The 26,889-nt window shown below is 46.4% G+C and overlaps 1 protein-coding gene across 4 annotated transcripts in view; it reads right to left on the reverse strand.

The window, feature by feature from the left end:
* Nucleotides 1-26,889, reverse strand: part of LOC119846720 (opioid-binding protein/cell adhesion molecule homolog) — a 703,383-nt gene that overhangs the window by 151,093 nt on the left and 525,401 nt on the right. For all 4 annotated transcript variants that reach the window (XM_038380749.2, XM_043500833.1, XM_038380746.2 and 1 more), the window contains one exon: nt 14,976-15,208. In XM_038380749.2, the coding sequence (XP_038236677.1) occupies nt 14,976-15,208 (233 nt within the window). The remainder of the gene's footprint in view (nt 1-14,975; nt 15,209-26,889) is intronic.

Below are 26,889 nucleotides of genomic sequence, written 5' to 3' on the forward strand. Positions count from 1 at the left end.
GCAGTCTCCATGGGCATTTCAATCCTGGATTCAACACCCAGACACTAGACTTAAAGATGAGTGGTTACTTAAAACCAATTTCATCAAACAAAAGGGTTCTTCTGATCCCAAAGGACCAGCCACATATTCAGGTCAATATATAACTCAGATCTTACCCAATAATCATGCTATTGTCAATCCTTTAGTATCCAAAATCTAAAAGTTTATTTATAGAAAGAAAGGTGAGAGTTAAAATTGATTAAAGGAATCAAATACATACAACAATTGCAAAGTTCTCGGATCAGGCTTGTAGCAGTGATGGAATAAATTGCTGGCTTAAGTCAAGTCTCTGATTGCTTCCAAATCGTTGGAAGGTCCTCAGTCCCTTGGTTAGAATGCTCCCATTAGTATAAGTTTATAGTTCAGAGGTTAAAGAAGGAAAGAGGCAAAATGGAGGTGTTTCCAGGGCCTTTTATAGCTTCTGCCAGTTGAAGAGAATCCCATTGTTTTCACTGTGGAAAATTATAGGTAGCAAGATGGTATTTGGGGTCACATGGGCAAGTCACATGTCCATGCATGATTTTGCTTAGTCACAGCAGAAGCCATCACCTATATGCCAGATGGAACATTCACAGGAAAGTCCATTAAGTGTAGGTAGGTGTCTCCCATAGTCCATTGTGAGTTAAGTGTTCCTTGATGAGCCATTTAACTTGAATAGTCCCTTCAAGATGTGCAGGCTAATTACCTTGTGGGTGCTACCCAGGAGCAAACATATTTGAAATCCAGGTACAGAGTCAATACTCACAACTTCAAATAAAAAAAAGATACATGCATACAGATAGCAAAATCGTATTCAGCAAATCATAACCTTTCCATAGATACCTTACTTGACATACTTTGTACAAGATGTGTTGCAATTATATAACAGTGGTAGCAACAATGATGTACATGGTCATATTTTAATCAGATAACATCACAGAGGCACAGTGGGTTAGTAGCTGAACATGAGCTCCCAGAGAGATACAGTGGCTAAGATGGCTAACAGGATTCTTGGATGTAAAAACAGGGGAATACAGTTCACAGTAAGGAGGTGGTCTTCTTCTTTGGCTATCCCTCGATGTGAGGATGATGTCTGCCAAGGGGGTTCACTGGTGGGTTTTTAAGTGGCTGAGGAGCCCAATTCGCGCCCTGCAGATTTTTCCACAGATGTGACAGGTGTAATCTTGGAGAAGACAGTTGTTGGCTGGAGTGTTGTGCCCTTTCTTTCTTCCTTTGTCGCTTCTCTGTCTCATGAGCACGTCTGTTCTCCTCCAAGTGAGCTGTGGCTTGGAGTATGGTGTAGTGTCGCTGTTTTGTTCCACACCAAGTCCTCCCACCTTGTTGGGCTGATGCCTCCCTTTTCATGGTGTACTTTCAGTATGTCTTTGAAACGTGACCTCCACAAGGCCTTCTTCCCTTACTTAACCGAGAGAAGAGTATTTGCTTCAGCAGGTGAGAGTGTCAGGCATACATACACAGTGGCCAGCCCAGTGGAGTTGGTGTTTCATGACCTGTGCTTCTACACTGCTGATAGTGGCTGCAGAGAGAACGCTGATGTTAGTGTGTCAGTCTTCCCAGCTAATCCTGACAATCCTCCTGAGGCAACGCTACTGGAACCACTCCAGCCGCTTGAGATGACATCTGTAGGTTACTCAGGTCTCACACCCACAGAGAAGGGTGGGGATGACAACTGCTTTGTAAACCAAGATCTTGGTGCCTGTTTGCAGATCCCTATAATTGAAGACTCATTTGAGTAGTCTTCCAAAGGCTGTTCTGGCACAGCGGATCCTGTATTCAATTTCTGTTTCAATGCTGGCTGTTTAGGAGAGGTGGCTGCCAAGATATGGAAAATGGTCCACATTTTCCAGGGGTTCTCCACTGATGATGATTTGTAGAGTATGAAGAGTAGTTTGTGCAGGTGAGGACTGGCAGAGTACCCTGGTTTTCCCAATGTTGAGAGAGAGACCCAGGCTGTAAAAAGATTTAGGATACTTTGCAGGTCGACACAGTCATTTGCATACTGAAGGTCAGTGATGCCAATTCTCGTGATCTTAGATTTTGTTTGGCGATGTCGAAAATTGAGGAGTTGGCCATCTGTACGATACTCAATCCCAATTCCATCAGGAAAGTGGTCACGGATGAGAATCAGGATCACAGCAAGGTAAATAGAGAAGAGTGTTGGAGCAATGACACAGCCCTGCTTGACACCAGTACGAACGATGAATGGTTTGGTCTCTGAGCTGTTGCACAGAATGATGGCAGTCATTCCATCATAGAGTAATCTGATGATGGAAATGAATTTCTGTGGACAGCCAAACCTACACAGCACCTTTTGTAGGGCATCACAATTGTTAGAGTCAAAGGTCTTGGGTTAGATCAATGAATGCCATAAACAGTTCCTGGTGTTGTTCTCTGCACTTCTCCTGAATCTGTTGTGCCATGAAGATCATGTCAGTTGTGCCTCAGGATAGCCTGAAGCCACACTGTGATTTGGGGAGGAGTTCCTCAGCAAGGAGGAGAAGGCGATTTAGTAAGATCTGGGCAAGAATCTTCCCTGTGATGGAGAGGAGGGCAATACCTCTGTAGTTCCTGCACAAAGAATTGTCCCCTTTCTTGAATATTGTAATAATGTTGGTGTTTTTAAAGTCAGGTGGAATTTCTTCGCAGGTCCAGATTTTGTCGAGGAGTTGGCAAAGATAGTGCCGCAGCATTGTTCCATCATCTTTTGTAATCTCGGGCTCTGACATAACATAGTCAAGGAGGTGCCAGTGTTTGGACCGATGATGTTTCCAGGTGGTCTTAAATCTGTTACGCAGCCTAAAGATGGTATTTGTGATGAGCAGGTCATGCTCCACACATTTGCTGAGGAGCAGAATACCATTGGGCTTTATATTTCCCACCCCTTCTTTGCCGACTCTGGCATCGAAATCTCTCAGGAGATTTTCTGCCTTAGATGTGGCTGTGAGGACTGCATAGAGAGCGCTATAAAATTGCTCCTTGTTGTCTTCCTCATCATCAAGTGTTGGGGAGTATGCGCTGATGAATGTGGCATATTAGTTATTACTGAGCTTGAGCCGAAGAATCATGAGAAACTCCTTGATCCGCATGGGAAGCTCCCAAAGCTGACTGGTCATCTTATTTTTGACGGCAAAGTCAGTCCCGTGAATGCATCTCTCTACAGATGGCTTTCCTTTCCAAAAGAAGGTGTAGCCACTTCCATCCTCTGTTAATTGGCCCTCATCAGCCCGATGGGTCTCACTAAGAGCTGCAATGTCAATGTTGAGTCTTGACAGTTCTCTAGCAGTGATGGCAGTTATTCTTTCTGGGCATTCGCTGTGCTGAGAGTCCATAAGGGTGTGATAAGAAAAGGAGTACTTGTGGCACGTTAGAGATTAACAAATTTATTTGAGCATAAGCTTTTGTGAGCTACAGCTCACTTCATCGGATGCTGGAGCTCACGAAAGCTTATGCTCAAATAAATTTGTTAGTCTCTAAGGTGCCACAAGTACTCCTTTTCTTTTTGCAAATACAGACTAACCCGGCTGCTACTCTGAAACCTGTCACAAGGGTGTGGACATTCCAGGTGGCAAAATTAATTGTCTTATATCTAGGGCCCTACCAAATTCACGGCCATGAAAAATGTGTCATGGACCATGAAATCTGGTGTCCCATTGTGAAATCTGGTCTTTGGTATACGTTTACCCTATACTATAAAGATTTCATGGGGGAGACCAGCATTTCTCAAATTGGGGGTCCCAAAAAGGACTGGGGGAGTCACAAGGTCATTTTAGCAGGGTCATAGTATTGCCACCCGCACTTCTGTGCTGTCTTCAGAGCTGGGTGGCCAGAGATCAGCGACTGTTGGCCAGGTGCCCAGCTCTGAAGGCAGTGCCAGCCAGCAGCTGCGCAAAAGTAAGGGTGGCAATACCACACCATGCCACCCTCACTTCTGCCCTGCTGCCTTCAGAGCTGGGCGTTTGGAGAGTGGCGGCTGCTGACTCAGGGCCCAGCTCTGCAGGCAGCAGGGCAGAAGTAAGGGTGGCAATATCACACCAGGCCATCCTTATTTCTGCGCTGCTCCTGGCGGCGGCTCTGCCTTCACAGCTGGGCTCTTGGCCAGCAGCCGCCGCTCTCCAGATACTTTGCTCTGAAGGCAGCGTCGCCGCAAGCAGCTGTGCAGAAATAAAGGTAGCAGTATCGCAACCCCCCACCACAACAACCTTGCGACCCCTCCCCCCAACTCCTTTTTGAGTCAGGACCCCTACAATTACAACACTGTGAAATTTCAGATTTAAATAGCTGAAATCATGAAATTTATGATTTTAAAAATCCTATGACTATGGAATTTACCAAAATGGACTGTGAGTTTCATAGGGCCCTACTTATACCTCTTGTTTCGGCTGCACAGTTCAGAGATCCCACTGGACACAGTCATCCAGTCGGAAGAATGTGAGACAGCCTATTTTTGGGACATCTTTTCTAGCCCCCTCTCCCATTTGAGGTGAGCAGAGGGGATCCTAAAAAGGCCTGCTTAGTCACAGCCACTGCTGCTGAAATGCACTTCTGTTTCATCCAAGCACAAGACAACCATCACACGGCTGCCGCTTTTATGCAGGTTTGTGACGAAAGACTCCCAGAAATCACTGCTCCTGTCTTCACCGCCACTCATCCGTCGCCACAGAGCTTTGTGCAGGCGTGAGCCCTTAGGCAGAGACCTGCGCGTGAAATCTTTTAACGTGGGGAAACCGGTGCGCAGGCAGTGACCACACCAAACTTGACAGGAGGAAAGTCTTGACCCAGTGGCAAGGAGATCCAAGACAACCAGAGGCCTCCTGCCTGCTGCAGCCCTCACCTGCCTTCACAGCTGCAGAGTACTAAAAGGTCCTTTATATGCACCTGATCCACCGCTGGGGTCTTGTGAAGTTTGGACCACGGTTAGTCAGGAGCCTGGCCTCAGACCTGCTAGCCATGGGGGACCCTACCAGGAGTATGACAGCTCTGGACTATCTAGCTCTGAAGGTCTTTAGCCCATGAAAGCCTCTCCACCACAACAAGGTTGCGGTCCATCAGAGAGGAAGGGTGGTATTATCACTGTGTACACAACACTGGTGAAACCATTACTGGATGAGGTATCCAGTTCTGGTTCCCACACCATTAAAAGGTTGTTGAAAATCTGCAGAGGGTTCAGAAAAGAGCTACCAGAATGATTTTAGCTCTTGAAAACCTGCCTGACATTGAAACTTCAGGAGCGCAATCTATTGTTTTTTTTTTCCCCAAGAAAAGTTTAAGAGGTGATTTGATCATGGTCTATAAGTACCTCCATAGGGAGAAGATTCCTGCTAGAGGGCTCTTTAATCCAGAGGACAACCAGATCCAGTGGCTGGGAGCTGAACCCAGTCAAATTCTGGTGACAGATGGGTGGCGGTGAAGACAGGAGCAGTGATCTCTGGGAGTCTTTTGTCACAAACCTGCATGCAGGCGGCAGCCGTGTGATGGTCGACTTGTGCTTGGATGAAACAGAAGTGCTGAACCCAGCCAAACTGGGGGCAGCAATAGCTCAGTGGCTTGAGCACAGGCCTGCTAAACCCAGGTTGTGAGTTCAATCCTTGAGGGGGCCATTTAGGGATCTAGGGCAAAAAAAATTGGGTATTGGTCCTGCTTTGAGCGGGGGGGGGGGGGGTTGGACTAGATGACTTCCTGAGGTCCCTTCCAACCCTGATATTCTATGAATTCACACTAAAAACAAGTCATGAATTTGTAACCATGGGGTAACTGACAGTTGGAACCGCCTATCTAAGTACATGGTGGATTCCCTCTCACTTGAAGCCTTTACACATCAAGACCGGACATCTGTCTAAAAGATACATTTCAACTCAACCAGAAGTTATGGGCTTGCTGCAGAAGGAATCACTCGGTAAAATGGTCTGGCCTGTATTATTCAGGTCAGCCTAGATGATCATACTGGTCTCTTCTAGCTTTAAAATCTGTGACCCCACATGAGTCTATGAACTTTCAGCATGCGAGCACTCCCATTGACTTCAATGAGACTACCACGTGCTTACAGTTCAGCACATGCCCTAGCGCTTTCCTGCAGCAGGGCCAAAATGCTTAGCACCTTGCAGGATTGAGCCCTTTTATCTTCTATTCTCTCCTCTTCCCCAAACCTCTTCTTTCTCACTTCCTTCTATGTTTCCCTCTTGCCATGTGTTTTCCCTGTTTCCCCAGGATCATCTCCATTTTTTCTTCTGTGTCCCACTTTCTATCATCCTGTTTCCATTTTCCCTCCATCCTTTTCTCATACCCTCACACTGTCTCTCCTTCTTTGCCTCCCATTATCAAGCTCTTCCAATTTCCTCTATTTTTCTATTAGCCGCTCCAAACAGCCGGCCCTTCTCTGACTATGCTTCCTTAACTTGATCAATTGGTTGATGTTGGTAAAGTGCCCTAGAGATGGTAAGTATTACTCCATACCTGCCATTTCCCCTATCCCTGTCCCTACGCCCTCTTCACTACCTCCCATCTTTCCCACTCACCCTTCATCTCCTTCCCCCATTGCTGCAGCCTTTTCCATGCCACCCCAATTGTCACTGATGCATGATTTTTCTGTCATTCATTTCCCTCTCCGAGGAGTCTGTGCTACTGAGGAGAAGGAGTGATATTTTTAAGTAGTACATTAAGTGTAAAATGCACAGCATCAACCAAAACATTGACTAAAAGCTCTGAATTCAAGAGGGAAATATATTTCATATCCTGAGACAATCCATGCATGGGAGGCTGAGGGACTTCTGTGCTGTTAGTAGATTCCAGAGTGCTCTGGTTTATATCACTGATGCTTCCAATGATTTCTCTGCATGCATTTCCATGGCACACAGACAAAAAGGACGCTTCCCTCTCCGACAGGATTGCAAATCACTCACCCGCACAAAAAATCAAATGAAAAGGAAGTGGCCTTGTTGGCTGGCATGTCTGTGAGGATTTTTTGGCTTCCCTCTAGCCAGAATCTCACTTCCCTTCCAAGAGCTGCATTTCTGTCTTTCTTAATCAACACCCTTTCGAAGGCAAAAGGCTCTAACTGGTCTGATAGCGAAATTACAGCTCCTCTCATGTCATTAGTGCCAATGAAGTCACTCTGACAATTATTTCCCCCTCCTCCCCATTCACCTTTACTTGGTCTGCCAAAACTGCTCTAGTTTCATTTACACAGGGATGGCGAGAGCAGAGGGAGATAGACAGAGAGAAGTCCTAAGCCCAGCAGCTGTTTATGATAAAACGAGGATTAGGTGGCTCATATCCTAGTTACATTAAATTATATCCCAGGTATCTTTCTGTTTTTAACTCTCTCTGTCTCTTTCTCTCTTACACACACACATGCACTTGTGTGTGCACGAAACCATCCATCTTATAATGACAAGATAGCCTCTGAAAAAGAGAAAAGAAAAGAAAAAAAAAGCCCTCTGGCCCTGCGCCATCCCCGCTCTTATAAACCGTTGGTAACTGCTGTAATGAACCAATCCAGGAAACATATTAATAATGACATGAAGAGACACATTTATTGTTGAGTCACTGGCAGATTTACCATGGGGTTACTACGAGGGGAGGTCTGGCCCTGCAGTCGTGCAATTAAAAACAAATTGAATACAGGGACAAAGAATCAATAATTTAACCGGGCAACTTTTAGTTTTGCAAAATACACATATAAATTAATTGACCTGAACACAGTTGCTAACTGGTCATTAATGCCTGTTTGCTAGCCAAGCTGAGCACATAATGCAGCTCATTAAGTCAAGGAGCATGAACCTCCCACTTGTGTTGCCCCAGATTGTCTGTCTGTGGTTCCACTGGCATCTCCTGGGTTTTCCAGGGCGATGGACCTGAGCCTCCACATTCGGGCCCACGTCCGAATGTCCCCAAAATGCCAGGAGGGCTGGGACAGAGGTAGGGCTTTGCTCCCACCTGTTGCTATCATTAGTGCTAAAATGAGAGTGCCTAGAGGCTTCCATTGAGAGCAGCGGGAATGAGTATTGTACAAACATGTAGTAAGAGACAAACCCTGGTCCAAATAATTTACTGTCTAAACAAACCAAGCAGACAGAGGGTTGGAGAAAAAAGTTAACTCCATTTTACAGATGTAGATTTGCGGTACAAAGAGATTAAAGGTACATCTACACTTACAGCAGCCTGTAGAGTACAGACACTGCCCACTCAGCTAGCATGGGTATAGACAGTAGTTTAGATGGTGAGATACAGCTTAGGCGGGGGAAAGCCTTACATGCCTGACCCCCCTGGGATATGTACCCTACATGGCTCTCGACACGCCCAAGCAGTGCCTCCCATTTCTACATGGCTATTTTTAGTAGTGTAGTGCCCTACTGCTTCCCCACTGCCAGAGCCTTTCCCTGCCACAGGGAAAGTCTCCAGCAGTGGCGAAAGGATTTGGCAATGGGGAAGCAAGCGGGAAAAAGTAGCTGCTGGAGCCATAGCTGCTGACTCTGTGGGTGCTCCGGGGCCTCGCCGATCAGCTCCTCCCCTCCCCGACCAGCGCTTCCCGCCTGCTGCTGATCAACTGTTCAGCGGCGGGCAGAAGGCTCTGGCAGGTGGGGAAAGAGTGGGGGCAGGAAGATGCAGAGCAAGGCGGGGTGTGCTCCGGGGAGGGGCAGAGCGGGGCAGGAAGAGGCAGGGGTGGGGCCTTGGGGGAAGGGGTGGACTGGGGGCAGAGTGGGGCGCGAGCACCCCCAGGGAAATCAGAAAGTTGGCACGACTGTGGTTGGAGCCTTTCCCCACTGCCCCACTACTGCTGGAGTCTTTTCACTGCAGCAAGTAGCTACACACTGCAGTGACCTTTCATAGCAGCGTATAGCTACACATGGGATGCCAGTACCCTACACGCCGCCCATCCATGCAGACACAGCATAAAGATAACATTTTCAACCGCGCTCTAAATGATGTAGGCACCTAAGACCCATTTTCAAATGGGACTTAGGCCTTTAGCCTAAGACTCATTAAAAGTCATAGGGCTTGGGCTCCTAAGTCCCAAAATCACTTTTGAAAATGAGACTTACGCTCCTGAGCTGGTTAGGCATTGTAATACTGAGCAGAGCAACATCTAAATACCGTTGTCAAGCTGGGCCATAAGCTCTAACGTCATTTAGCTGCTTTTGAAAACTGTACCTTAAATGACTTGCCCAAGATTGCCCAAGAGCTGGTGGCAGAGTTGGAAGGAGCCTCCCAGATCTCCTAAATTGCAGTCCAGTGCCTTCACCACATAACCACTGTATCCTCTGGTTATACAGAATAGGGCCAATCACAAAGTTCAGATCCAAATGCAATTTCCCCCAAAGCTTGGGTCTCTTTAGAGTCAGCATTTGGGTTCAGGCCTCTCGCCACTTTTCAGGAATTTTCAGCTTCATAAGTAGATTTTCGCTCTGTGCTGAAACTGCACTCAAAGTTTTGAACTCAGGATTCCCCCCGCCCTTCCCTTCTTTCATTTTTATTGCTGCATTCTGGCTGTAATCTCCCTGATTCAGCAGAACATGGCGAGGGTCTTTTAAGTGCCAACTTTCTATCAGAGCACTGGCACTTCCATTGGGTGTAACTAGGTAAAAATGATAATCCTCTGCTCTCCTACCTGAGAACACCTCTATCTGAGTCTCTTTGAGCACTTCATGAGCATTAATAACAGTGAATTAAGGATTATTATCCCCATTTAAGAGATGGGGAAACACCAGGCAATTAGTGAACTTTGCCTAATGTCTCACAGCAAGTCAGGTGGCGAGAACTGGGAACAGAATCCAGGAATATTGGCTCCCACTCCTTTGCTCTGACCACTAGACAACACTGCCTCCCTTCAGGCACTGTATGAAAAATGAGGTTGACATCATGTACACACTGTAATTACTGGTCCAAAATGTTACAGTTTACACTAGCGATAGTGCAGTGTTTGGGCTTTTTATTTAAAATGTACATGAATTTAATGCTGACTGACAGCCCCAGAGACTGGAGTCCTCTACTTATCCACTGAACAGGGACAATGTGTGCTGCAACTGTGCAAATTCTCCATATGCTGCTCTTACTCTGCAAGTCTCAACCTTAACCAGGAAGAACCAACTGCAGAGTTAAGATGGGCATTCAGTCTTCATGGCCCATTTAGTCCTTGGCCTCTCTGCTGAGACGGGCAATTACTGTCAATGCTGGTGGTTTGCTCTGTGATACTGCCCGCTCAAAACTGGACTCAGGCCATCAAAGAGTTGTCAGAGCAAAACAGCTCCCACTCGTTATCAACCCAGGCTGCATCTGAAGCACGAAACAAGTGGTGGAAGTTTCTGTATCTCCGATCACCAATCGAACCTGGGACCTCTGAAGCTTAGTGTATGTGCCTCTACTGCATGAGCTGAAAGATACATAGCTTTTAGCCATGGCTGTAGCAGACTCATCAATCTCTAGATGGTCTAGGTGCCACTAGAGGGGGACAGAACGCCACATCAAGCAGGGATGGGTTATGCTAGCAGTCCCAAATCACAAAAAAGAAAATAATTAATTCATTTCAACTGATAGGAGGCCAGTAAATAAAAGCTTTTTTACATGTGCAAGTTGTACTGCATCCAGGTTAACTGGTTTTCATTATAGTGCAGTCACCTGTACAAATGGGTGACATTTTTCAGCTGAAACTTTTTTTGCAGTGAAAAATGCAGAGTCAGTGACTCTGGACTGCTTCACAAAGTTGTGTTGGTTTTGCCAAATAGTTCATGTCGAAACAAAAATCTGAAAGAAGTCAACAAACGTTTTTGATTTTTTTTATTCCAAATGACTTTTTGTTTTAAAAAGCTCCAAATCTCAATGCAAAGTTTCACTGCAGGTCAAACAAAATGCTTTGTTCAACCTGAAACTATTTTGTGTAGCTGCAAATTTCAATAAACTTTTGTTTTTAGGTCAGCCTGAAACAATCTCCCCTCCTCCTAATTTTTCAGAATTGCCAGCCGACCAAAAAAATCAGTCATTCGCACGGTCACCTGTGCCCCTCAAACTCAGATTCAATTTAAAAGGCACGGCTAAATGGGGAAATTGACCCATTGCTATGACCTTTGCCCTCTCTGAGCATGTCCTGAAAATGGCTTAATTGACAGTACGGATGGGACAATGCCATTTTCAGCGCCACGAGCACTTCCTGGTTTTGCCCTGTCCATACGAGCAGTGAAATTGCTTCAAGCACCACTTGGCCACAAGCATCCTTAGCACTGAGTCCTGATAATGACACTGGACAGACATGGAGAGTGAAAGGAAGATCCAGTCATCTGGATGAATAAAGGTAAAGCTAAGAATTACTGATCAAATTCACAGCTGATGTAAAGTGGGGAGAACTCCATTAAAGTCAACTGAACAATGCCTGGTTACGCTCGAGGCAAAATTGGCCCAGTGCATGGAAATAAAGCATTTCCAGAGGAAGGTTGGCCATGAACATCACAATCCCTAAGCTTCTTGATTCTTGAGCCCTTTAGGGAAAAAGTCTGCATTGCAGACTGCACTGCTGTGAAAGGCACGGCTGCAGGTCCCCTGGATCTCTATCTCCCTGCGCTCTCCTCTGCTGCAAGCAGAGTTTGGCACAAGTGTCTCTGTGAAGTAAGAGGCTTTTTTGTCTTGTTATAAAGAGATAAGATAATGACACATGGATTTTAGTAGGCAAGTCATTGGTTGTTATGTGCAGAAGGGAGTTGGAGCGTGTGGAGGGGGAAATAGGAGGCAAAGATATAATCTCTCTCTCTCTCTGTCTCACACACACTCATTTCAGACACACACCCTTGCGGCAAAAAAGAGAGCCCCTCGCTTTCCATCTGTTTCCTGCTCTCTAACAATACTGTATCCATTCTCCTCTCCTAATATTAGTCCCCAGCCAGTCTTTTCCAGTCCTCAATATGAACCCCGTGGAGCCAGCAAAGGGTGTTGTAGCTAAGCCTGACCTCACGCCCTGCCCCCTTGTAAATTCCAGTTTAGACCTACCATTTACAATCTTCAGGCCAAATGCATCCCTCTGATTATTCCATGGACTTAATTACACCAGGGACGATGCCTGCAGTAGATCAATGGCACTGGTGGGAATTTTAACTTCAAAGCTTGAAGTGAAACTTTGCAGAAATAGACACATTTTGACTGGTTCCAGTTTGAAACTGGGCATATAACCACTAAGCTGGATCACATAAGCCCCAATTCAGTGAGGTACCGTAAGCATGTGTCTAGGTTTAACCACATAAGTAGTTACAGTGAAGTGCCAGTACAGAGATAAGACAATCACACCAGGATATTTATAGTTAATTTACTAGTAAATGGTTTGGATGGCAACTGCTGTTCTCCTGAGACTTCAGGCTAAGAGGGACCATATCTCAAAATCATGTATCTGGAGATAAACCAGCACAAGGAATTTCAGCATCATCAAATCTGACACTGAACACTTGCCTTGGCATCAGACCTGCTTCTTGAACCCTCTCCTAAATGCAATCCATAAGCAGTTCTGAAACTTGCCTTCTGAACCTGTATCTAGTTACAGATAGGTATGAGTGAACCTCAAAAGGTTTGGAATTTGGATCTTGGAGGAGAAAGAAAAAGAGAAGTCCACATGTAAATCACTCACGAGGGTTTATATAATAGTGTCAAGTGCTCAGATGCATCAGAAATGGGCAATGGATGAATTAGAAAGATAAAGACAGGATAGGGTAGATAAATAGATTAGGGTTATAGAGAGAGATTTCTCAGAGTCTATTGGCTCTGCAAATTTAGGTGCATATCTCACAAGATGAGGCTTTTGGGGGGGTATATTAGTGCTTTGCTTTTCAGACCCTGCTGAATGTCAGATGTGTAGATGGGTGTAAAAATGGTATATGCAGACATGCAAACATTTCAGCAGCTGCTTTGTCTGAGTTCAGGTCTAGAAATGCCCCCAAAGGGGAGGGAAAGGCCCAGTAAGTTATTTTGTTTTTCCCAAATCAGTTTTGCCCTTCCCTGGTGACAATGCCTAGATTATTTTAGAATGCCTGGTACAGCATACAATGCACCCCAAATGGACTATGACAGTAAATTCCATCAGAGGCTTGGCAAGAACAACAGCATACAATAATCTGGGCAAGCGGTGAGGTAACTGATTCCTAGATCTATACATAATTAACGGGGTAGATGACAGATTTGGGTGGGTTTTTCTCTTCCTTAATGATCGCTGATTGGTGGGAATAATCAGACTTTAGCATTTCTAAATGGAGAGAGGATAAATAATAGTTTTAAGAATCAGGTTGGGGCACAGATATTTTTCAGATTTGCTCATTGCAAAATCAATACCCATCAGCTGTTTGAAATTAAAGGAAAGATTAGGTCCTGGTTTTATACATGCCTTATTGTATTCTGAGAGCTTTCTACTCAGCCAGATAAATCTTCTTTAAGAGGATTAGGAAACTTTCATTATCTTTATCTAACCTGAACTAACACTAACTCTGAAAAATTAATCTATAGACTGGACAAGACCCGATAGCTGTTGCAAAGAAGTAGGGATCTGGAGTTACTTTCTAATTGAAGTGGGCGGGTGGGTGGCTGGTGAAGGGGTGAAATCTGTTTAGTGCTGAGAAAAACAAGAGCCCCTCATGGGCAGAGCTGGTCTCATTATTCTTTGAAGATAATTGAACCAATGCATTTCAGCATTTATTTCTATGATTCAACTTGCTGTGAAAACTACCCTACACCCCCTTCTTTGACAGCTCTTTCCACTAGTGACCAAAGCTCTCTAACCAATAGGGTGTAAGTGTCACCCCCTCTTCTTAAAGCACAGGGACGTTTTCCTGACCTAGTCATGCAAGTAGGATTCCTTCTCCTTCCAGGGGATGCAAGGCACATGCCTTCTGAGTTTATAGTTCATGTTATCCAACAGATACTGGAAGCTTTCAGACTTGTCTGATTTGGATCAAATATTCCAACTCAATGGAACTCCTTCAAAAAGAGATACATGCTGCAGCCCACCTCCTTCTACCCAGCCTGTCTCAGATCTAGAAGCTCTGAGAGCCTTCTGATTGAAGAGACTCCGAGACTCCCACTTTTCAACCCAACAGCTTATGTTATGCCAAGGCATTTCTCTAATAGCATTATCCATTGAAGCTGTGTGCCAAAAGCCCTTTATGGCCTGTACTGACTTTGACATACTTACACAATCTGTCTTCTTTCCTGAAAAGTGATAGCCTTGTTCTCTTTGAATCTGTTCCTCTACGGTACCTGACAATTCTTTTATTTCAGCACTGCATTTCCCAGAGAAGAAGATAACTCTGCTGTCAAGGCCAGTAAGGTGCCACTCAGACATCACTTCCAATGCTAAGAATCCCTTATTCCTCTGGAACTGAGCCCCACTAAGCAGGCAGAAAAGCAAGAATTGACAATGCCTGGCTGGCTCTTCCAATGCCTAGGATACTATCAAAACAAACTTCAGCTTGCCATTCTCACCTTCTTCTATGGGAAATACTTGAGCTGTTACCATGGGGATCTTCAAAAGCAGTCCCCAGCTGAGCTCATTGATCACAACAATCCAGACCCTTTAAGCTGATGAGTCCATGTCTTTGCTGGTAGCATACCTGGCTAACAACCGAATTGTCCTGGGTGCAATTCCCAACTGGAAGAGGCAAGCACTAAGGGGCCAGAGCTAAACTTTCAATTCACAGAGTAACTAGTTGTTCTATATTCAATCCCAAAACAGCAGAGCACTTGCAATGGGATAATCATCAGAGGACATTGGGACACCTAGCAGAGTGTGGAACAGCAGCCAAAGGACAAGATTTTAATGCGCAGCTACTAAGCATCCAAGACAGAGAGCAGGAATTATCAGTCTCATTATCCCCTGCACATCGTCAGCAGCACCTAATAGAAGCTGTACTGATGGGAAGCCCTGGCGCCCTTCAGCTTAACAAGTTTCTTTCTCAGCGTGCAGCGCTGAGCCTTACCTTGCACGATCAGATGCACTCGTGAGGTCTTCGGGTGATTGTCTGTCTGCACGGAGCAGGTGTAGGGCCCCTCGTCGTACACGTCCACATTATGGATCTTGATGCTATACTGGGTGTTCGTGTTCGATAGGATGACCACGCGGTTGTCTATAGACCACTTGTCATTTCCAGCGTACAGGATGGTGCTACGGTTCAACCAGGCTACTCGCGTGACCCTCTCGTCCACAGTACACCTGCAAATGGAGGGAGACAGTGTCAGAAAACAGGCCAATGGCCAGCTGGGAATGTGCCCATACAGGTGCCCAATAGTGACACTGAAAAGAGGTCATTTTGTTCACTAGTGGGTTTGGGCAACTTAATATGAAAAAGTTCTGTACAGGATAACAGAGATGCAAACAATAGGGCAGCAAAACAATGAAATAGGGTTTTATTTAAACCACTCTAGCAAACGTATTCATTATTATTCTTATTCCATAGCCTCCACATAAAAAGCAGGTTCCTGACCCCCAAGAGGTTACAACCCATATTAATTGGACAAACAAGCACAGAAACTATTCCATGGGACTTTTCCGAAGGGACAATACCAGAGACATTCACAGAGTGCCCTTCAGTTCCAAATTCCAGCACAGGAATCTGGAGGGGATGTATCCCAGGGTATTTGACACATCCCACCTGTTCGGTCACATCCTAGCCTTATGCGGATAAATTTTGACTGTTCACTGCAGTACCACATGGTGCTCTGAAGCATTGGAGAAACTGTCCCCCCCAGAAAGGAACAGTGTCACCTTTCTGGGTGGAAGCCATTCTGTTTGTCCTCTGGACGCCCAGAGAGGCTCTCCATAGGTCCCCTCTCTCACAACCATCACAGCCCCACCCCTCCCCTTTCCCCTGGCTGGACACACAGGATTTTAGATGAAGCTGTGAAATTTGCTGACAGTTTGGCTTGTCAGTAAGGCCCTCCAGGCGGCCCCTGTGGGATATATTGTGCTGAGCCCCAGAGGGCTTGAACAGACTCAGCATAAAGGCAGGAACTGGACAGGAAAAGAGGCAGAGGAGAAAGAGGAAGAATGAGGGGGGCCTTTGGAGAAGCAGCTGTAAATCTCTCTCTCTCTCTCTCTCTCTCTCTCACACACAAACACACACACACACACAGAGCAATTATTTATTTGCTGCCTGGATCCAGCTCTCCCCTCTCCTGCCACTCGACACTGGAAAGTTTTAGAGCTACGTTTCTGAGCGGTTAGTTACCATCGGTGAGGAATGGCGCAAAGAAGGAATTAAAATGTTCCTGGAAGGCTGGAACATGTCTTTTTAATTCTATTTGATAGATGATCTTGATGTATTTTACTCCTGGGTCTGTCTAGCTTGGGAGCACCCATGGAAAAAGCATCACATGTTTGGCTATATCAGGAGCTAAGCATTTCTCCAGAGCATTCTCTTTCTTTCCAAAGCTTCAGCAAGCACGGAAGGCACGAACACCTGGTTGTGATAAAATGGACTAACTGGTGGGTTGTAATAGTAATATTTGGTCCTCCTACAGCACTGTCCTTTCAAAGATCTCCAAGGTCGTTTCATACATGAATGAATTAACTCTCATAATTCCCCTGACAGGCAGGCCAGTGATATCCCCATTTTACAGATGGGGAAATTGAGGCACAGAGCTGCAAAGTGGCTTGGTGATTATTGTTCTATGCATTGTGGCAGTGCCTATAGGACCCAGCTGAGATCAGGGCCCTATCGTGTTAGGTGTTGTAAAGACACTTTAGGAAATAGTCCCTGCCCCGAAGCATATAGGCCCAGATTTTTGAGAGATTTAGGAATTGCTCTGCTCAGCATTGCAAGTCTTGAGTGATTTAACTCTCCAAATGACTTAGGCCCAGATTCTCAAATCACTGAAATCAATGCAAGTTAGGCACCTAAATACCTTTATGGATCTGGGCTTTAGGCTCCTGAGTCTCTTTGACTTTCAAGAGACTTAGGATCCAATACCTCTTTTGGAAAATGGAACGTAGCCACCTCAGTCATGTAGGACTTGAAGGCTGAGTGCAATAACACCTCAACACCTTTTTAAAACCTGAGCCTTATGATCTAAATAGAAAAGAGGGACAAAGGGCAGAAAATGGGAGTATTCTCATCTCCATTTTCCAGATGGGGGACTGAGGCAAGTAGAGAGAAGTGACTTGCCCAAGGCCACACTGGGAGTTTGCGGCAATGGAGGGAATCGAAGCCAGATCTCCTGAGTCCCAGCCTAGTGCCTTTACCACACTGCCACCCTTACAGCTATAGACCCACCTAAGCTTATCAAGCTCAGCCAGCTGCAGATGGGACACAGACCCCCATCAGAGGCTCTCTCAGATACTAACCTGATCCTCCACTGTTCCTTGCCGAAAAGCTGTGTCTGTAGCCCATATTGACCCAAGCGGGCCCTTAATCCCTAGCAAACGAAGAGGTCCAAGGCTACTACTGTTTTCAAATGGGAGGGATGGGAGCGGGGTGTCCAGGTACCTATTTTTGTGTTTGAGGTGTGTGATTTGACATTGGTATGGAAGGGGAATTCTCAGATTATTAACGCCATTGAAATCACAGCAATCTGGGGCCACAAGGGCCCCCAAGAGGTTATCGGGTCTTTCCCTCTGTTCTAAGGCAGGATCATCAGGCCATGCTGGGTCACGCCATGCACAAACGCTGCTGCTGCTCCTGCTCAGCCCCCTCTTCAAGCTTATAAATTGGCAGTAGCACCTTCCAAGATGTTTCATCTCACTCACCTCTGCCGCCAGATGTGGCAGGAGGAGAGTGTTGGGCCTCTTGCATCAAAGCTGCAGAAAAGTTATATGCCTCCCACGCCATGTTCACCAAGTGTCAACTCTCTCACAGTTATGATTTGGGGTGTGCAGGTGGGACTGCATTAAGCATATTTCAGTGCCCCCCTGGGCACACAGTGCAGAGGAATTAGAGATATATTCCCCCTTAAACAAATAATTCTCTCCTTGTAGAGGCTGTGTGCTCCCACTAGCCACTTCAAGTGTGGACTCCTAGGAAGACAGATGGTCCGTTGAGCTTGGCATGTTATTACCTTTACCCCAGGAGGCTGCCATATTTCAAACAAGATGCCGTTACTGCAGCTACACAACCTTTGCCTCTCAAGAGCCGGAGGAGTGGCAAAGGGACAGATTCCACCACTCCAGAAGGAGACATTGCATCATTGAATCGGAGCCCAAGGACATGGTGGACCCACAGACCATGGGGAAGAGAGGTCATTCCACCCTGCATTTCCCCTATCGAAGTTCAGAATAAAAGTCTTTTCAGGGTATTAAACAACAGACAGATTGAGCCACTGGAATCATATGTCGTGTTCCCCTTATACCACTCTGCCAATGCACCTTAATCCTGACACGTGGCATCACCTGCAGGGCTAATCTTCAGTCCCCGTAGAATTCGACCAGTGAATCTCAATCCTCACCTGCTGTACCCACGTTGTGCTATTCCTGTCCCAACATTGCAAGGTGAGGTTTTGCAAGGTGGTGAGCTGATGCAAGTCTCCTGGAAGTCGGCATAGGTGGAGGGCGCTCAGTGCTTCCCAGGAGGTGCCCTGCAGCTTGCAGGATCAGCCCCAGAGTGCCACCACAAAACACTCCTCACTTCACAGCAGCCAGCCATGAAGAACTGCAAGTTCTGGGGAAGGCCATCCATGAAATGAAAGGTGGGCTTGAATCGAAAGCAACCCCCCTACCCCTGATGGGCAGCATCCCTCCCACTGCTATCCCAGTCCTTCTCCCACACCCCCAGAGCTCTGCCAGCACACCCCAGTTCTGACCTGCAACATACCCTGCTATTCTAATGTCAGGATTCAGAGTCCTCCCTTTATTCAAATGAACCATGGGAGAGCTAAGAGCAGCCTAGTTAAGTTGAGCCCTAGGGAATTCCAGTCTAGTGGACTATTACTCCTGTCTCAGTTCATTATAATGAATAATAAAGAGATAGTTACACACGTTTTCTGTAAATTATTCATTGCGTGAACTGAAAAAATCAGGGCAGTAATATGTAAAACAGACAACTTGCATGTCTGTACTCATATAAATATCTAGTATAAAGCCCCTCAAGGTACTATCTGGTCCCCTCATTAGGGAAGAAGTACAAGGACTAGGGTTTGAAGTGACAGTGAAGAGTCGTTTACTCCAGTTTTGTGCAAGTTAAAACTCCATTGCTCAAATGCTTCTCTCGCTTACTGGTTGCAGTCCCTGACTGCAGGTGAACCTGTGTAGTGTGGAGCACAACATGCCTCCATATAACTGCATCCACTTGTCTAGTATTTGTGAGTTTCTGGTCTGGCTCCTGATCTCATTTGCACCGGTGGAAGTCAGGATTGGCTCTGTTGATGCCAGTGGAGTTACTCAGTTAAAAGACAGAGTCAACAAGATCAGAACCAGGCCCGCTGAGTCTCTAGCTAGGGATGCATGAATCTCAGCCAGCCCTCCTTCAGCCGCCTGATGAGTTTGGAATGCATCCAAAGAACTCAAAGCAAAAAGCAGATGAAATTGCTGCACTGCATCAAAACTATACACCTGCCAATGTCTGTGACTCACTGAACCTGGGCTGAGTTTTAAGTTTGCAATGAAAGCGGGAGAACTGCACAGGTCTGGGTGTGTTGGGTATGTTTTGCGCACATTTGCTCTCTGAAGTGCTTTCTCAGGCAAAAACTCCCATGGGACGTGACTTTACAAAGAGATGACCCTCACAAGGTGCCAAAACTTGGGCTCAGGCTGGTGTCTGATGGGAGAAAGCAGCACACCTATTGACTATGGTTAATATGAACCAGTACGTCACCAGAAATAACAAATTCTTCTTGACTCATCAGCCCTGGAGATGCTCCAACATAACTGAGACCAAGAAACTCTGTCACTTTGCACATGGGCTGGCTACTTGTATGCCGAGTTTTGTATTTTCAAAGGGTCCACTTACAGAACCTGCCCACACTGGAAATCGGAGTCTAACTACAAATGGCCATAGGCACCAAAATTCCAGTAGCGCCCTGCATAATTCTTTGACATGTTCCAAGGCCAATATCCATTAGCTCCTAAGCCGCAGGCATCCCCTCATCTGTGGAGTGGCCCTTTGTCCCTATTTCCAATTGCAAAGGATTATGATAATGTCTCCCGTAAAGCAAACAGGTAAAGAGACTTCTCAAAATTGTTTAGATAAAGCAGATAAGCTCTGACAAAGCCGGATAATAAACCGGGCCAGGAGGTTTTCCCTTGAAGGGATCTAATTAAGAACAAAGACAAACCTGCAATAACATTCTCCTGAAGGCTCTGTATCCATCTCCCAAGGAATCACTGTGTAGCAAATCCAGAAGGAGGCGGGGCAGGTGAGGAGAGAGTGTCTGATGATACAGGAAATAACCCTTCTCAGATGTTGTGTTTTGGCTGGGTAATATTCGTCAATGCCAAATACAGAGGGTAAAATAACATCTTTACTCTTACTCGGGATTCCCCTGCATCCCAGGATCTCATTAGCCCTTTTTGGCTACAGTATTGCATTAGGAGATCATGTTCCCCTTATTATCCCCCCACAACCCCCCAAATCTTCTTCACAGGATTCAGTCCCCCTTCCTGTAGGTATGGGCATCCTTCCCACTAAAAACAGCAAAAGCGAAGGGTGCTCAGCACTGAGTGCCCTGCAGGTTCAGCCCCACAATGCCACCACACAGACTTCCTTCCTTCACGGCAGCACCCCTGAAGAACTGCAGATCCTGCGGAAGCCCTTCCTTGAATCTAAACAGGGGCTTGAATCAAAACCTGAGCTAAACATTCCCACATTTAGAGAGCAGGGCTGAGATGTGAACCAGACCTGGCTCCTAATTTTACAAGTGGCCTATATTTTTATAATCACCTGATCTGGAGGTTGTTTGAAACCTGGATCCAAATTTTGGGAGGCCTTAGCCTCTCTTGGCTTGGGAGCACAGGGAAGGGTTCAGAACTGGGGTCACCAAACATTGCAGCTAGACCCTAAACATTTACCAGTCTCCCCCATCATTAATTTTGCATTTGGGGTTAGGAGGAGTGAAGTTGTATCAACTTGCAAACACCTATTTCTACTGGGCAAGCCAACTGTGTAACTTTTGCGCGTAGCAGAAAGCCATCAGACGGTGGCTCTTCCAAAAAACTTGTAGGAACCCCCCCACCCCCAAAACCAGCCTTTCTTGTCTGGTGCGTTCTTTGTTTAGATTGGGGTGGGCAAACTTTTTGGCCAGAGGGCCACATCTGGTTATGGAAATTGTATAGCAGGCCATGAATGCTCACAAAATTGGAGGTTGGGGTGTGGGAGTGTGGGAGGGGTGTGGGAGGGGGTGTGGGCTCTGGGGTGGGCCCAGAAATGAGGAGTTCAGGGTGCAGAAGGGGGCTCTGGGCTGAGGCAGGGGCTTAGGGTATGTGGGGGGGTGGGCTCTAGGGTGGGGCTGGGGATGAGGGGTTGGGGGTGCAGGAGGATGCTCTGGGCTGGGACCGAGGGGTTCGGAGGGTGGGAAAGTGATCAGGGCTGGGACAGGGGGTTGGGGCTCAGGAAGGGGGAAGGCTCCAGGTAGCGCTTACCTCAAGCAGCTCCCAGAAGCAGCAGCATGTCCCCCTCTTTGGCTCCTATGCGGAGGCATGGCCAGGCTGCTCTGCACGTTGCCCTGTCTGCAGGCGCTGCTCCTGCAGCTCCCATTGGCTGCGGTTCCTGGCCAACAGGAGTTGCGGAGCCTGTGCTTGGCTGTGGGCAGCGTGTGGAGCCCCCTGGCTGCTCCTACGTGTAGGAGCTAGAGGGGGGACATGCCGCTGCTTCTGGGAGTCAGGCAGAGACATAGCATGTGCAGAGCGGGGCCAACCCCCGACTCTGCTCCCCGGCTGGAGTGCCGGAGCGGGGCAAGCCCCAGAACCTGCTTCCCGTCGGGAGCTTGAGGGCCAGATTAAAACATCTGAAGGGCCGGATGTGGCACCTGGGCCATAGTTTGCCCATCCCTGGTTTCGAAGATGCGTTGCATCCCACTACACTGCTCCTGTGTGTATCACATGCATACAATTTCCTCTGTGTCTGTCAGGATTATATTCTCTGCTCTTTGGGGTAGGGACTTTGGTCTCACATGGCAGCAAACACACTGAAAAAGAAGGTCACCAGCAGCACAACTGGTTCACCGACAACAACAAGTGGCCATCAGGGCTAGTTCCTCATTCTTTCCCCAGCAACGGAGGCCACAAAAAGAAGCCATGCAGCGCTGGGGCTCTAACGCTGTCTGTGCTGATACTGACAAATCCATGCTCTCCAAGAAGAGGCCTCTTTTTTTTTCTCCCCTGCCCCCCATCATGGCTCAGAAAGCACAAGAGCTTCCTTAGGGGTCATGCAGCTTTGCAAGAGACAATGGAGACAAATTTGAATGCCGCAGCGGAGTGAGAAGATGCATGAAAGAGGGACTTTGGGACAACGAGATTCTGCTGCTTGCACTTTAATTGTAACTATTCTTCCTCCTTTACATGCTAATTTTGAAGTTTTCCAGGGAATTATTTTACTTAGTGTCAACAATACAGATAGTGCTGCTAAGTCCTTTGCATTCTCCTAGAGTGGGTGGTCAGCCCCTATCTCTGGAGGCCTATTAACAGAGTTCCCTGCTTGTATCACACTGGCAGGCCTACACCTGGGCTCATTAATGATATTGACATGCTGTTACCATGTAGGGAAGATTAAAGAACAGAAGCCACCTTCATCTCCTGTGGTTGCTATTTCACCCCTAGACTCCTATCAGTGTCACATTAAGCAGGTAGCAGGCAGGCCTGCTGCAGAGAATGGCTCCTGCTTCACCTTTGCATTGCTTTTGGAGGAGCGAGGTTTCATTTGCAGCAGGGCCAGCTGCACTGCTAGAGGAATACGAGGCTTTGCTGCCAGTCAGAGTGCCACTGTTCCTCTAATGCTGAGGTTTAGGGGGATTGGTGACAGATAAAGAAGTCGTGGAGGGAGGGGAAACAGATGTTAAACATATATATTCCTGGAAGGAACAAAAGTCTCAAGGAGGGGAGGTTTAAGACCGCTGACAATTTGATCAAGCCTCCTGAAAAGTTCAGATACTTAGTTCAAAGCCATGAAAACATCTCAACAGACAGGCAGAGTGGTCGTGGGGCCAAGGCACTGCTTCTGCCACACACATCCTATGTGACGTTAGGAAAGTCACTCGATCCGTCTGTGCCTCAGATTCTCATCTGCACTTTGGGAAGAACAATATGCCTTGTTAGATCACCATCTCTTTGGGGCAGGGGCCATCCCTCCCAGCATGTGTGTATGTGCTTAGCAAAATGGAGTCCCCATCTCATTTGGGTCTCTACACATTGTCATTATACCAATAATATATGAGAGTAAGTAACTTAGTCCAAAGATTCTTTAGCTTCCCAATTCATTGCTCCAGCTACTTGACAACATTGGCTCCACACTTCAGCTGTGAAAGTTTCCAGCCATAACTACCTGTAAAAGGAGGCAGAACAAAAGTGCGAGCACCATGCTCTTTGAGAAGGGAACGTTAATTACATTTTCAGGGGACTCATAATTTAATATTTTCTCTTCTTCTGGTAGTCACTCTGGCTACAGAGTTAACATGCTCTGAATGCCTTTTATTCGAGGCATCTGGAGAAAAGGAAGAAGAGATTTATTTGTAATCACTGGAAATAAACACAGTTCCTTAGAAGTAAACACAAAGGAACAAAAACCTGGCTGCTGTCCCACCTCGTTAAAAATGTAAATTAGAAACAGGCCATCAAAATGGGAGGTTCCACTAATCCCCTCTCAGCAATGCAAATCATCAAATTAGCCTCCAGTACAATGGCATCTGCAGCATGTAACATTCAGTTTAATACAATGTATCCCAGAGGGCAGGGCAGTGTCTGTCATTTGTTTCCATCATTGTCACTGATGATATTTATTTTTGGTGTCGAAGGCAGAAGGTGCTTTGTGTTAATTCCCAATTCCTGCTGTTGGCATCATCTCTTCTCTCTGAGCCATAGGTCTATCCGCTCCATGGCACTGATATACCCACGTTTTTCTTTCCACATCTTCTAGTCGTCTTGCTGTTTGATAATCTGAAACGTGTTATACATGTGCATGCTGCTTCTTCATGGACAGGTGACCACGTGCCCTCACTCAGGATAAGCGAAACATGAATGAGCCATGTTTGGATCGAGATCCAATGCCCTCAGAATCTGGGGATGTTTTGCTTGAGGAGCTGCGTTTCTGCTCATTTCCGAGATAAGGGTTCCTGCAAAGTTTGGATCCAAGTCCAGATTGCTACAAAGCTCCAGGGTTCTTGAGTCCAGGGGTTGGATTCAGGTCCATCTTGCTGTTAAAAGGTTCACACAGCCCTCCGCTCACTAAAGCTGCTAAATTTTGCACAGTTCTCATCCAAATCACACTTCAACTCCCCTGTTCGAGCCCTTTGTGAAGAGGACATTCTAAACCAGCCGATTTAAATAAATAAGTAGGGTCACACTCAGCAAGTGGCTGGAGCACAAATCTCACCATCTCTGGTTACCCAGAAGAGCCCTTTATGTAATTTAGATACAACCTCTCTTTCTTACCTTTGACTTTCCTTCCTATATTCAGGCTTGAACAGATGTAGGCAGACTAAGGTTCAATGGGACTAGGTACCGACTATGGGCAGCTTACAGCAGGCTGTGTGATGCTACTGTTCACGGGGACAGAGCGGTCTTGCGGTCAGTGTATACTGACCCTGTTTGAACTAGGAAGGCACAAGGGGAGAGAAAATCAAGTTTACGCTGGCCTCATAGCCGCTAAATTACTGTATCTGTTCCCTAAAGCTTTTCACTGGATTTTCTGAATTAATGCTCCAAATTGAGCAAACCGGAAACCACGGTTTGATCCTTTAAACCAAATTACTTTATTATTTTTTCAAAAAGCTTTTTATTTTAAGCTCAGATTCAGACTACAGGGGAAAATAAGAACAAAACCCTTGATCAAGTCCTTTCAGTTAGAAAGGGGAATTTGACTGGGCTATGTGGTTGAGTATTCTAACTTAAAATAAGCTCCCCCTTGATTAGGAGCCTGAGCCTCTGGTTTACAGAGACAAACATCCGTATTTTGATGACTAAGGACCTGATCCAACCCCCATTACAGTCTTAGGAAAACTCCAGCTGACTTCAATGGGCTTTGGATCAAGTCCTAACAGATTCATTTGCTGCAGGGTAACTTCACTGCCTTGCTCTGAAGAAAGGCTCCAGCACACTGGGGTCAGCTTGTGACCCGAAGCAACAAACCATCAGATCCTCATCTTGAATATACTGTAAATCCCTGGCTTATCATGAGTTGTACATACATCCCTTCACCCTAAGTGGTAGCATGCACATAGATTTACACTGGACTAAGAGTATATTTAAGTAAAAAGAGAAACCTACCTATCTACTTATATACATCTACCTGTTTATCTCTCTGCATCTACCTACCTATATACAATACATTTACCTATTTATAGCTATGTATTACCTATGGCACTGATAAAACAGCTATCTCCATAGATTCCAGGCACCAGTTGCAAGGGGACTGTAAAGTGTCATGAATTAGTGAACTTGACCACGTGATAGATCTTTGGTGCTATATTACAGCAAAGGGCCGTGTAACCACAATCCCTTTCTAATATTACTACCCAAAACTAAGCCTCCTCTACACACCAAACAGTCTGTCAGCTGAACCTCAGGAGCTCTGCTGGGAGTGCATGTGTTTTGATTTGAATGTAAGAGTCTGATGTTCCATGGGATGTGCTGGCCATTTGGGGGGATGCTGTTAGGAGCCACATGACAAGGGCTGTTGAGCTACTGAAGTACAAACCTTGAAGACACTGAAGACATGCCCACACTGCAATCTAAGGTGTTCTGGCAGCTTAGGTAGACCTACCCTTGCAAGCTGTACCCACACTAGCATGTCTAACATTGGCAGTGCAGACATGGCCATGAAGACTGCAGCACAGGGTAGCTGTGTATGTGAGTACATACCCAGGGTCCCTGACATGCTTGTACATCCCATGCTGAAGCCTGTGTCACTGCTTTTTTTAAGTTGTGCTGTCGCCAGTACAGCTACCCAAGCTGCAATCAGACCTTGGGTTACAGTGTAGACACCCGTGCTGGGCAGGTTTTCAAAAGCACAGAGGACCGTTAGGCATGCAACTCTCCTAGTCAATCAATGGGAGTTAGGCACCTATATTCTTCTGTTTGGCGGGGTCTCTTGACCCTCTGACACATGAACCTGCTGCATGTTTCAAGAAGCCAAGTGCTCTGCAGTCTGGAATGTGTGTCTCCAGCTCAACCTTGCTCCCCCTCCACCCAACCCATTCTGACCCCCATCCCACCAGGCTAGTCTATTCTGAGCATCACGCTGATCAAAATAATGATGGGGGTGTTTTGCCCATTTACAGCTCTGTCCACTTGAAGATCTCACAGTGCTTCACAAATGTGCATTGACGATGTCTGGTAGCACAAGTGGTCCTCTCTCCTTGGAAGAGAAACTCTCTGCAGCTAAATTACTTTCTTCCATCTAAGGATCACTTAACCCTACCCCATAGAATGGAATCCGAAAGCTCTTCAGAGTGTGAAATGGAATCACTTGGCCCACAAGTCCTGAACTCACTGTCTGCTCCATTGCTCCTTCTTAAAACAAGGTCTCAGGTAGAGTAGGCTTTGCACGCAGTGACTCTCGTTTTGAGCTGTGCTCAAGTCCTCTACTGGGTCATTTGACCGAAAGGTAGAGGCTGCCTAAGAGATGTCTGAGACTAGTCAGCTGAGACCTAGCAAGCAGGCAAAGAACTGTGTCTTTTTTTTTCCATCTTGAATGCACGCTGGGCTTTCACAATGTGGTTGCACAGACAGCTTTGCAGATTCGCTCAGACCAGATG

The sequence above is a fragment of the Dermochelys coriacea genome, chromosome 22 (genome assembly GCF_009764565.3).
Source record: "Dermochelys coriacea isolate rDerCor1 chromosome 22, rDerCor1.pri.v4, whole genome shotgun sequence".
Lineage (NCBI taxonomy): Eukaryota > Metazoa > Chordata > Testudines > Dermochelyidae > Dermochelys > Dermochelys coriacea.